Consider the following 13,267-nt stretch of genomic DNA (forward strand, 5'->3'; position numbering starts at 1 on the left):
GCTCATGTGGGAGGGAACAAGGAAGAAGGTACTGTGGCGGGCAGGAAACTGGCCCTGGCACGCCTGGAACCCGCCCTCCAGAGCAGGCTCTTTCCCAGGGCAGCAGAACCTGAAATCAAGTGTCAGAAGAGCAGTATTTCTTTTCATGTAAAATCCCTATTTATTGAAGTAATTTCTTCCTTAAGAGTTGGGTTTGGGCCCTTCCAAAAACCTGTCCCTCTCTCAGAAGTATACCCAGGGCACATTGAGAAAGAACCTCCTCAGCCAAGAGAAGCCTTTTCTTTCCTCTGATCAGTCTCTATTTTGAGACTTTTCGGCCACACTTCAGCACAGAACTTTTTTTTTCTTATCTAACAGTGCTGAATAATCAGCCCCACTGGAGTAATTCCTACAATGTAATCACAGCACCTAAAATGTTTAGAAAACACAATGTTTTTAGAAAGACTATTATGTAAAATGTTTTCTTTCACTTTATGACTGCATATAAGACATCTCCCAAGTTGAACATGGTGTGAAAGGATAATTGATAGATGCCATTTAAGATTTAACTTTTTAGTGAAATAGGAGTCTATTTCTTTTAAAAAAATTATTTATTTGAAATGTAGAGTTATAGACAGAAAGAGAGAGAGGCAGAGATCTTCATCTACTGGTTCACTCCCTAAATAGCTACAACAGCGGGGCTGGGCCAGGCCAAAGACAGAAGACTGGAACTCCATTTGTGTCTCCCACATGGGTGCCAAGGGACCAAGCACTTGGGCCATCATCCGCTGCCTTCCCAGGCACATTAGTAGGGAGCTGGATTGGAACCAGTGCTCATATGGGATGTTGGCATTGCAGGTGGTAGTTTAAACCTCTATCCCCTCCCCCCCCCCCCTTTTTTTTTTTTGACAGGCAGAGTGGACAGTGAGAGAGAGAGAGAGACAGAGAGAAAGGTCTTCCTTTGCCATTGGTTCACCCTCCAATGGCCACTGCGGCTGGCGCACTCCTGGTCTCCCATGAGGTGCAGGGCCCAAGCACTTGGGCCATCCTCCACTGCCTGCCCTGGCCATAGCAGAGAGCTGGCCTGGAAGAGGGGCAACCGGGACAGAATCCGGCGCCCCGACCAGGACTAGAACCCGGTGTGCCGGTGCCGTGAGGCGGAGGATTAGCCTATTGAGCCACGGCGCCAGCCTGGCCCCGTTTTCATAAAATTTCTTTATCTGCTATATCAGAATCAAGTTACAGTGCAAACATGCACTTGAGTTGTATTAATATATTTTTTTTATTTTCTGCAACAGAAAGTAAACTTGGGAAAGGTGCTAGAATTCTGATATAAGAGCAAATATTTACTTGCAATTTCAGTGCTAAAACTTTCAATTCCTAGAATGGTGACAAAGTTCTCAGTTAAACCACTCAAATTTCAGCTCCCAAGAACACTGCTCAACATGGACACAGGTATGACTGTAGGTAGATTAAATATCACTTTCACCATCTGGCTACTTGTGCATGGCAAGGAACGTGGCAGTACCAGGGGAAGGAATCTGTTAAGAGGATGCGTGAGGAGATTGGTGAATGTTTCAGCATCTCAGAAGGGAACTGTCCTGAGAGCATTATCACTTTGGCTGGACCCACTAATGCCATCTTCAAAGCCTTTGCTATGATCATTGGCAAACTGGAAGAAGACATCAGCAGCTTTACGATCAACAGCACAGCTGCCTGCAGACCTCCGGTTACCCTGAGGCCAGTTCCACCAGTTATCCCAGTCCCCTCTGAAGGGCGTGAACTGTCCAGTTCACCCATCATCTTTGCAGGTGGTCAGGCCTGTACCATTCAAGTACAGGATGCCATTCTACAGCCAGATTTAACCAAGCTACACCAGTTGGCAATGCAACAGTGTAATTTTCCATGCTGTATGGCAACATTAGATTCAATGCAGGTCTGGATTCATCTGCTCAGACTATTTCTCATGAACTCACCATTCCTAATCATTTGATTTGCTATATAATCAGGTGTCAAGGCAAAAATCAGTGAGATCCATCAATTGTCTGGGGCGAAGATCAAAACCGCAAATTTAGTAGAAGGATCTATTGATAGGCAGATTACCATCACTGGATCTGCTGCCAGCATTAGCCTGGTTCAATATCTAACCAGTGTCAGGTTTTCTTCGGAGATGGGTAGCATGGGCAGCAGCTAGAACAATCCAGATTCACCCATAATTCTTTTCTGTTTACCACCACCCATGATCCATCTGTGTGGTTTCTTTCTTTCTTTCTTTCTTTTATAGAAAGCTTTTATCTAATAAATATAAATTTTGTAAGTGCAACTTTTGGATTACAGTGGTTCTTCCCCCGTACCTGCCCTCCCACCCCCAGACCACCCCACCTCCTACTCCCTCTCCCATCCCATTCTTCATTAAAATTCATTTTTAATTATCTTTATATACAGAAGATCAATTCTATACTAAGTAAAGATTTCAACAATTTATATCCTGTGTGGTTTCTTAATAGTCAGCGATTCCAGATTTTAAGTAGTTTGTAAATTTCCACTTTCTATACACTTTATCATACACTCATGGTTTTTCTTAATTAAAGCACTTTAACTCCTTTCTTTGTTCAGCTAATAATGCTGAGATCCACATTTAGTTTTATAAGCTTCTTCCTGCTTTTTTTTCCTTTGGCTCATGATTTTTTTCTGACATGGAGACGTACGAATGGAATATTAATACATTTCAGTCTAGTTCTGTAGTGTCAGAGATTTTTTTCAAAAAATTTAAAAATGGGGGCAGGTGCTGTGGCATAGTGGGTAAAGCCGCCGCCTACAGTGTCAGCATCCCATATGGGCGCCGGTTCAAGTCCTGGCTGTTCCACTTCCAATCTAGCTCTCTGTTTTGGCCTGGGAAAGCAATGGAAAATGGCCCAGGTCCTTGGGCCCCTGCACCCGTGTGAGAGACCCAGAAAAAGTTCCTGGATCCTGGCTTCAGATCAGTGCAGCTCCGGCCATTGCGGCTAACTGGGGGAGTGAACCAGCGCATGGAAGACCTCTCTCTGCCTCTCCTTCTCTCTCTGTGTAACTTGCTGACTTTCAAGCAAATAAATAAATATTTTAAAAAAAATTTAATAATGAACTAAAAAATAAAATGTTTAAAATTTAATTTAGGGGCATGTATTTTTACGGCTTATATTCAACTTATTAAAAATAGTCTACTAAAATTTGACTCTCAAAGAGCAGAGTGAAATACTACAATCTTGAAAATAATTAACAAAACCAAAATTTCTCAGGCAATGTTTTCTTTCTTTACTATGTGGAATTTAGTATTACTTTGCCAGCAAGGGATTGGGCAAGATGGTATTTTTTTGTTTTTTGTCAGTATATAAAATGAATGAACACAGAGATTCTAAGTTAGGAAGCAACATGCTCACATGAGCAGCTCATTTTTTTAAAATAAGATAGGGTTTTCACCTTATAAAGTCATACAAACATCATATCCATAGCAGAAATGGCAAAGGAAGTCTGTGACAGGAGGTTGAAAGTGCTTGTCTGCAGTGATGATTATCAGAAAGAAAACAGCACATTTTAAGAAGCATATGGTAGGAAAACTGACTGAATTTGAAATGGCAAATTTTCATCTTCTAACTCAGTGTCCAGTTGGGCCTGTTAGCATGAAAGCATGAAGTAGGATCACACAGTAGTCTGAAGTAGAGCATAAAACAAGTTCAATTTTAAACGGCCTGCCCTTTTCTCCAAGTGTAAATTTGCAGAACTCACAATTTACATGTTTCTGAGTTTTAGACAAACTTGCTTTCTCTAATATACCAGCAGGGCAACTTAAATGTCTCAGTGTCTTACATACTGCATAGAGTTCTTTTTGGGAATTAAATGTGATCAAGATGACATCTCTTTGAAGATTTTAAAGCACTAGATAAGTATAGCCCTCCACATCCTCTCACTTATTCTTACCCATGTAGCTTATACACTGTCATCAAAAAATAAACACAAATGTCCATGGTGCTCCCTTAACTTGATGAAAGCACTTATGCACTAGGTGGAATAATTCTTCCTGGAAATATCTTAAGGAGCAGATGGGTAACCCACCTGTCTTGGATGTCATACAACGTAAAGGTTGAGAGAGGAATTAAATCATTATTTTTTTTAAGATTAATTTATTTGAAAGGCAGTGTTACAGAGAGGCAGAGGCTGTTGTTTCACTCCCCAAATGGCCGCAATGGCCTGAGCTGCCTCGATCTGAAGCCAGGAGCCAGGAGCCAGGAGCTTCTTTCAGGCCTCCTGCGTAGGTGCATGGGCCCAAGACTTGGGCTATCTTCTACTGCTTTCCCAGGCCATAGCAGAGAGCTGGATCAGAAGTGGAGCAGCTGGGACTCAAACTCACCTTCTATACCACAGTGCTGGCCAATCATTATTTCTCACTTTTGGATTAAATAGACCATTAAATAATAATAGCAACAATAATAGTAATGAAGAAGAGATAAACACTGGACAACTTTGTATTTTAGCAAATAATGTTTTAAAAATTTTAAATCTTTACATTTTTATTTCATGAAGACTTTAACAACAAAAAATTAGGGAAATCATGGTATCATAATAAGGGACTGCCCTTTAAAGTTAACACATTTGACTTGGTGAAAAATGTATTACTGTTGCACTCATTTTACCACAGGTGGCAAAAATTTCAACACAGGCAGTGATTGGGACCCTTTAAAGGCTCTAAATAACTTCACCCTAATCATCTAGCCTAGTATTTAGTAAGAGGCCTATATTTCCATATATTAGCAAATCACACTTAACAAACTGAGAGCCTGTGCTCTAGGAACTTACTTAAAACATTTGACTTCTTTTTCACAGAGAATAAATAAATATGTCCACAAATACTTCCTGGTTTTGATGACTATTTAAACAATGAAAAGGTGAAAACACTAGAAATGTTCGCTAGGCTGTCACATTGTGTACCTGGAGTTTATGAGGGACGGTTGCGACCTTCGTCTTATGAAGTGATATGATTTTTTAGTGTTTTCTTGCACAGGGAATAACTGAGCACAAGTTTTGAATGTCCGTCTTTGATACCGCAGGTCAAGGTCGTCACATTAAAGCACCCACTTCGAATATGTGAGCCATCCGCGTTATAAAAGAGTTTTGAAAGCTGTAGCCAATCAAGTCTGGTAAACTTACCCGAGCAGAAATTTTCTAAAAATTGTGATTCTGAAAGTTCAAGCCAAGGAGAACGAGCGGCAGGAATGAAGCCTGCGGCCTGGGAGGCCCTTGTGGGCCGGCACACCGCCCCGTGCAGCGTGCGCCGTTCCGCGCTCCCTGCAGAGACGCCAGGCCACGGGGACACACTGCGGCCTTGCTTGGGTAACACCCTTGCTCTTTCTTGAAAGCGGATTCAGATTTTCCCCTTCGCACACACTCTGGGAGGAAGGCACAGCTATTTGTCTCACAAAGACTAAGCAGAGGGCAAAGACCAAGAGCGGGGGCTAAGGCACAGCTCCCAGCAGGCGGTGCGGCCGGACCTGCGCGCTGGCTGCCGGGAGCGCCACGTGACTCGGCGCCACCACGGGGAGTCTGCGCACTGGTAGCGCTCCTTCCCGCGCGCTGCCGCTGAGGAGGAAGGTCCTGAGGCGGCGAACGAGGCTGGTCGCGGGGTGGGGCTGGAGGGAGGCAAGCCCATGGGAGAGTGCCAGGCTGTGAGATAAGGCAGCGAGGGGTTGAGGGCGCTTCCTCCCAGGGTCTCTGTGCAGCACGAGCACTCGCGGGCGGAGCACTAGAGAGGCGGAGGCGGAGGTGGGGGTAGGGACGGAAGGTGACATGGCTGAGGGGCCGGCGTGGCGGTGAAGCCGGGCGATGCGAAGACGTTGTGTACAGTGGAAGGGAAGTGCGTGGTGGCGCCCGGCCGCCAGCGCCTCAGCGAATGGGATTTGGCTCAGGGTGAGGCCCAGCGCTTGGCCAGGTCCGGATTCGACCGAGGGCTTCTGTTACGACAGGAAACAATCACCTAGTAACAAAGGTTTTTAGGCGACATACGTGCACATTCTGTCACTTGGAGACAGGAGACAAGAGGTGTAAAAGGAAGGGGGAAGGGAGAAGAGAAAAGCCCGAGTTTTAGCCTCTTTGCAAAGGTTTTCCACTCTCAAGGCAAAGTTAGCAAGCCCTGCTATGCGTGTGTTGAATTTTCTGCGTGTTACTATTAATAGCACTCAAACCTACCAGGGCGATGGCGGGAATGTGGACATACTCAGTTTATAAAACAAACATCTTCATGTTTGTTATGTATATGCGTATTGTATACAAATAACAGATTCATTGAAGGTATCCAACTCAGCATAGTTCTTAAAAAACAAAGGATATTCACAACTTGAATGTGGACAGGACTCTTCATCTCTGGATGTAGAGACTATAACCTTCTAGGTTTCAGTTCTTTAAGTTTAAACTGAATTCAACAGATTTCTAGGGAAAACAGCATCAGAGTTTATGGGAAAGTAATTTGGTGCCATATTAAGATATGGCTGGACAGTAGAAATAATTTCAGACTGCAAGAATGAGATCATGTTTCTGTCCTGTCCCAGTATTTCTTGGTTTGAATTTGGGCAACCATCTGTGTCTCTGTTCTTTCATTTGTAACAAAAATAAGATGGAATGAGATAGACTATCAGATCTTATGTCAACATTAATATTTTGTGAATTGAGGCTGGCGCTGTGGCGCAGTGGGTTAACGCCCTGGCCTGCAGCGCTGGCATCCCATATGGGTGCCGGTTCAAGATGTGGCTGCTCCACTTCCTGTCCAGCTCTCTGCTATGGCTCGGGATAGCAGTGGAGGATGGCCCAGGTCCTTGGGCCCCTGCACCCATGTGGGAGATGCGGAGGAAGCTCCTGGCTCCTGGCTTTGGATTGGCGCAGCTCTGGCCATTGCAGCCATCTGGGGAGCAAACCATCGGATGGAAGACCTCTTTCTCTCTCTCTCTCTGCCTCTCCTCTCTCTGTGTAACTCTGACTTTCAAATAAATAAATAAATCTTTAGAAAAAATATATTGTGAAGATAGAAGGATCTTAAATGAATTAGTCCTTCAAAGAGAAGTGCCAAAAAGACTAGTTTGGTTGAGTGTATATAGAGGGTAGTTGAAGATGATGAGAATGGTGGGTTGACTCTAGGTGATATAGGATGCCTTAGCATGGCATTTGAACTTATTCTGAAGCAGTGAGTAGTCAGTGGAGGGTTTTTGAGGTAAGGAGCAATGCAGTAGTCAAAGTTTTCAAAGATTTCTTAAATAGCAATTGGCAGGATGAGTAAGAGAAGGGAGAAATTGAATGTAGGTAAGTGGCAGGTAATAAGAGCATAAATTAACAGCAGCAGAAGTGCAAAAAAAAAAAAAAAGACTTCAGTAGAGCCATAGCATGGAGTTTTTATCTAAATTTGTTATTGCTCTAAATTTTACAGTTTGTGCCTCCAGAATATGATGGCAAGTCACCTTGTAAAACCTGATACTAGAAGTTGCAAGAGGCCAAGAGAAACAGAGGTAAGCTCTATGCTCCTGGTGGCTTAATCTTTTTTTTTTTTTTTAAAGATGTTATTTATTTATTTGAGAGGTAGAGTTAGAGAGAGGGAGAGACAGAAAGGTCTTCCATCTGCTGGTTCACTCCTCAAATGGCTGCAACGGCCAGAGCTGAGCTGATCCCACCTCAGGAGCCAGGAGCTTCTTCCAGGTCTCCCACGTGGGTGCACGGTCCCAAGCACTTGGGCCATTTTCCACTGCTTTCTCAGGCCGTATCGGAGAGCTGGATTGGAAGAGGAGCAGCTGGGACTAGAACCAGCGGCCATATGGGATGCCAGCACTGCAGATGGAGGCTTAGCCCATTATGCCACAGCACCGACCCTGCTTAATCTTTTATTTTATTTATATGCTTAAATTTCTTCCATTTAAGAAAGCTGTATTAGTGAGTGGAATTTAATGTTTTCATATTTCCAGAGCTGGGATTATTCTAGAAGGAACTGTGTTGACTCTGGCTGCTTTTTCACTAAGTATAGCTCTCCAAGAAACTATTGGGAGACTTCTCTTTTGGTAGCTTGTGATCAGAGATGTAAGTGAATCAACAAATTATGATACAAAGGACTTGATTTAACTATTTTGCTTGATATAATTTTGATAATGGGGCTAGTGCTGTGGCGCAGTAGGTTAATCCTCCGCCTATGGTGCCGGCATCCCATATGGGTACCGGTTCTGGTCCTGGCTGTTCCTCTTCCAATCCAGCTCTCTGCTGAGGCATGGAAAAGCAGTAGAAGGTGGCCCAAGTCGTTGGGCCCCTGCAGCCATGTGGGAGACTCAGAAGAAGCACCTGGCCCCTGGCTTCGGATCAGCCCAGCTCTACCCTTGTGGCCAATTGGGGAGTGAACCTGCAGAAGGAAGATCTCTCTCTCTCTCTCTCACTATCTGTAACTCTACCTCTCAAATAATGTTTAAAAATCTTTTAAAAACAATTATTTTGATAAGATACGTAGGTACTGTAGTTATTAATTTTTTTTTTTTTTTTTGGACAGGCAGAGTGGACAGTGAGAGAGAAAGACAGAGAGAAAGGTCTTCCTTTTTGCCGTTGGTTCACCCCCCACAATGGCCGCTATGGCCAGTGTGCTGCAGGCAGCGCACTGCGCTGATCCGAAGCCAGGAGCCAGGTGCTTCTCCTGGTCTCCCATGTGGGTGCAGGGCCCAAGCACTTGGGCCATCCTCCACAACCTTCCTGGGCCATAGCAGAGAGCTGGCCTGGAAGAGGAGCAACCGGGATGGAATCAGGCACCCCAACCGGGATTAGAACCTGGTGTGCTGGCGCTGCTAGGCGGAGGATTAGCCTATTGAGCCGTGGTGCCAGCCCAGTTATTAATCTTAAGAACACTGGATCTTGTCTTTAACTACTGTCTCTAGCAACTGATCTGTTGCATTTGGAACAGTATTTGCTACCTTGAGCATTATGTTACCTTGAGAAATTTTGCAAGCCTCTGGCTATTGTCCAAATTATAGTTGCTGGGCCTGGTATTGTAACATAGCAGGTTAAGTTGACTCTTGCAACCCTAGCATTCCATTTCAGAGTGTGAGTTTTAGGCTGGGTCACTGCTTCCCATCCACCTTCCTACTTATGTACCTGGGAAGGCAGCAGAAGACAGTCCAAGTAATTGGGCCCCTGGACACCCATGTGGGAGACCAGGATGAGTTCCTGGCTCAGACCTGGTGATTGTGCTCATTTGGGACATGAACCAGCAGATGGAAGATCTCTGTCTCTCCCTCTATTTCTATCACTTTACTTCTCAAGTAAATAAATCTTAAAAAAAATAAATAAATAAAGTACAGGGGCAGCACTATGGTACAGAGGATTAAAGCCATGGCCTGCAGCATTGGCATCCCAAATGGGTGCCAGTTCGAGTCCCAGCTGCTCTACTTCCTATCCAGCTCCCTGCTAATGACCTGGGAAAGCAGTGGAACATGCTCCAAGTATTTGGGCCCCTGTGCCCAGGTAGGAAACCTGGAAGAAGCTCTTGGCTCCTGGCTTCGGCCTGGCCCAGCCCTGGCTGTTACAGCATTTAGGGAGTGAACCAGCAAATGGAAGATCTTTTTCTCTCTCTGTCTCTGCTTCTTTCTCTCCGTAACTCTGCCTTTCAAATAAATAAATAAATCCTTTAAAAAATTATAGTTGATGTATTACTGTGAAAACAACTATTGCTTCAAAATAAATTTTTTTCATTGAGGCATTAAAATAATATCTGAAGTCTAATTTAAGACCAAAATGAAATTCAATATGTTGAGTAGTGTGCTTCCTGGGTCTAAAAGTTTTCTTGGAAATAAAATTATTAAGTGACTAATTAGATCATGAGATACATATTTCTAGCATGTTTGCTTTTTTCTGAAAAATATTTTTATTTGCCTTTAAAAATTAATCAACACAATATATATGTCCTAAGGATCTTATTGACTACATATCTATTTTTACTTTGTTCTAATAGCCTCAAATGCCAGATAGTCCACAGCTGTCCTCTCTTGGAAAATCAGATTCACTTTGCTCTGAGAGTTCTGGACTATTTTATAAAGATGAAGCCCTGGAGAAAGATTTGAATGGTGGTGTATAAAATGCTTATATTTCTATACATCAATTTTATCATGAGAAAGTTTTATTTTCTAGAGTTTTCATTTTATAACAAATGATTTTTTTAACAGAAATGAGCAAGGAAATTAATCTAATGTTGTCTACATATGCAAAGATCTTAAGGCAAGTACTGATAGTATATTCTCTTGGGTCTTTATATTAGAAATAAAAGTTTTCTTCTAAAAACTCTGTAATGGAAAGTTTAATTCCGTACTGCAAGACTGATCCAGTAATTAAAACTTTGAGGTTTTTATATTCTGTTTCAATTTCTTACAATAGATTAGTTGTTTCAGAAAATAATTTCCATTTTCCTACTAAACATTCTTTGTTTTGCTATTGCCAGAGTTAATACTAGACTGGATATACCTTTGTCTCTAATTAGATGACATCACATTTTAAGTTTTATGTAAATACTTCTTTGAGAAAAATATCATTTGGTGAAACTAATGATAATAGGATATTAGAGATACTTATTTTATATACTAGCATTTTATCAATATATATTTGAGGGCTGAATTTAAATATTTTATTGGCTTGAAATTATCATGTTTTCTAAAATATTAAACTCATATTTGAATAATGGTTTATATTGCTGTAAAAATAATGTATATAACTTAATATTAAAGGTATAATGTTTAAGATATACTTCCTGCTATGTCAGGAGATTTTTTTGAGTGTCAAAAATATCTGTGGCGGGGCCAGCGTCATGGCTCACTTGGTTAATCCTCCGCCTACAGTGCCAACATCCCATATGAGCGCAGGGTTCTAGTCCCAGTTGCTCCTCTTCCAGTCCAGCTCTCTGCTGTGGCCCGGGAAGGCAGTGGAGGATGACCCAAGTGCTTGAGCCCCTGCACCCACATTGGAGACCAGGAAGAAGTACCTGGCTCCTGGTTTTGGATTGGCGTAGCTCTGGCCGTGGCGCCCATTTGTGGGATGAACCAACGGAAGGAAGACCTTTCTGTTTCTCTCTTTCACTGTCTAACTCTATCTGTCAAATAAGTAAATAAATAAATAAATAAATCTATGGTACTAATTTATCTTTTTCCGGAAGAGTATTGGTAAATTAATGAAACTGGTGCCCAAAGCCATTTAAATGAAGTAGCTAACAAATATACTATAACAAAGACCATAATTGTGATGGTGTGTTTAGACTTTGTAACTATTTGGTTTAATGTAAAACTTTTTTTTTCTCATTAGTGAGAGAGCAGCAGTAGATGCATCTTATATTGACGAGATAGATGGACTCTTCAAAGAAGCCAATGTTATTGAAAATTTTCTAATACAAAAAAGAGAGCTGTTGAGACAAAGGTTTACAGTGATTGCAAACACACTGCACAGATAAAATGTGTACTTAAAATAAACTGAGAATTTAAATCCATTATTGTTGTAATAAAAGAATGATGTTTGTGCTCTGAAAGTTCTCTTATTAAGGAAAACAGACTACAGCAGGGAAAGGGCAACTGCTTGAATTTGTTTTCTAGATTTTAACAGGGGCCTTAAGCTGTACATTAATATGAACTATGTGGCTTTTCTTTTGAGGCTTAATTATTTGGTGCATTTTATAAAAGTGTAAATTATTTAAGTCATTTGTGGATTATTTTGTTTCTTTTTTCCCTTATATTTTATGTCCTTAAACTTCTAAAAGAGGTCTCAATTATTTGATTATGTTTAACAATATTGTATCTTTTCTTTTAGAATACTTTGTTTAAATAGCATATACCTTTGGAGATAATTTTAAGATGTTTTTCATGGTCAGTATTTCAAAAGATCAATAAAAGCTTAAAGGTAATTTGTCCAGTTTCTTGATATATAGCAAAATATAGCTGTGTACTATTGCTATTGAGTACTGTCAGTATATTGTTTTTACTATTAGTTATTCTATATGACTTAAAAGAAAGTTTCTTGGTTTAAAGTTATTTTCTTGTGGTAAAAGTAGTAAAATAAAAATCAGAATTATGAACCAGAACCTTGTATGAGTTGGCTTTTTACATATCAACCACATCAATCTCTGTAATTAATTAATTACATTCAGAAGCTTTAACCATAGTGTGGTGTGGGATAAAGATTAATGATGCAGAAGTAAAGAGATTAGCTTACACAAGATAACTTTGACAGGTAACTTCTATTACAGTTTAGAAATTGAATTTGGACTAGAGGATCTATACTCATTTAGCTAAAATTTCTTCTTTTTTTTTAAGATTTATTTTATTTATTTGAAAGGCAGAGTTACACAGAGAGAGAGGGAGAGAGACAGAGTTGTCTTCCATCTGCTGGTTTATCCCCCAAGTGGTTGCGATAGCCAGGGCTTTGTCAGACTGAAGCCATGAGCCAGGAGCTTCTTCCAGTTCTTTCACATGGGTGCAGGGGCCCAATCACTTGGACCAACTTCTGCTGCTTTCCCAGGCACATTAGCAGGGAGCTGGATCAGAAGTGGAGCAGCTGAGACTTGAACCGGCATTCACAGCTAATGCTGGCATCACAGGTGGTGGCTTTATCCGCTATGCCACAGTACCAGCCAGATGGTGTCAGGTCATAGATTTAGATCTTTGATCCATTTTGAATGGATTTTTGTGTAAGGTATAAAGTAGGGGTCTTGCTTCATACTTCTGCATGTGGAAATCCAATTTTCCCAGCAGCATTTGTTGAAGAGACTGTCTTTGCTCTTGATGTGGGCAGCAATTTCTATAAACTTACCTCTTAACACTGCTTTTTCTGTGTAAAACATAAAGATTCTAAAATGTGCACTAGAGAAATGTCAGATTACTTTCAGAGGGTCTCCAATTAGACTCACAATGGACTTCTCATCAGAAACCCTACAGGCTAGGAGAGAATAGTGAGATATATTCCAAGTAAGAGAAAAAAACTTTCAACCCAGAATATTATACCTTGCAAAGCTCTCACTTATGAATGAAGGTGAAATAAAGCCTTCCATAACAAACAGAAATTGAAAGAATTTGTCACCACCCATCCAGGCCAGCAAAAGATGCTTAAGGATGTGCTGCACACAGAAACATAGAAACATGGTCATCACTATGAAAGAAAGTAAAGGAAGAAAATCTCCTAGTATAAGTACAAAGAAAATCCAAAGTAAAAAATAAGAATATTTATGGGAAAATGGCAGGACAAAGTCCTTACTTATCGATAGTCACCT

The 13,267-nt window shown here is 41.4% G+C and overlaps 1 protein-coding gene across 1 annotated transcript; it reads left to right on the forward strand.

Moving 5' to 3' along the window:
* The first annotated feature begins 7,430 nt into the window (after positions 1 to 7,430).
* TEX12 (testis expressed 12) lies at positions 7,431 to 11,688 on the forward strand. Its single transcript, XM_062198361.1, has 4 exons — positions 7,431 to 7,505; positions 9,977 to 10,088; positions 10,188 to 10,239; positions 11,314 to 11,688. The coding sequence occupies exons 1-4, from the start codon at positions 7,443 to 7,445 to the stop codon at positions 11,456 to 11,458; spliced, it is 372 nt and encodes a 123-aa protein (XP_062054345.1). The 5' UTR covers positions 7,431 to 7,442; the 3' UTR covers positions 11,459 to 11,688.
* Positions 11,689 to 13,267: the final 1,579 nt, after the last annotated feature.

Source organism: Lepus europaeus, chromosome 7, assembly GCF_033115175.1.
Source record: "Lepus europaeus isolate LE1 chromosome 7, mLepTim1.pri, whole genome shotgun sequence".
NCBI classification, from domain to species: domain Eukaryota; kingdom Metazoa; phylum Chordata; class Mammalia; order Lagomorpha; family Leporidae; genus Lepus; species Lepus europaeus.

Excerpts from the sequence above, each read along its gene's own strand:
- TEX12 (XM_062198361.1), top strand. The coding sequence starts at position 7,443 with ATGATGGCAAGTCACCTTGTAAAACCTGATACTAGAAGTTGCAAGAGG. Across the intron at positions 10,089-10,187 it reads CCTGGAGAAAGATTTGAATG|AAATGAGCAAGGAAATTAAT; the intron begins GTGGTGTATAAA and ends TTTTTTTAACAG. Across the intron at positions 10,240-11,313 it reads ACATATGCAAAGATCTTAAG|TGAGAGAGCAGCAGTAGATG; the intron begins GCAAGTACTGAT and ends TTTTCTCATTAG.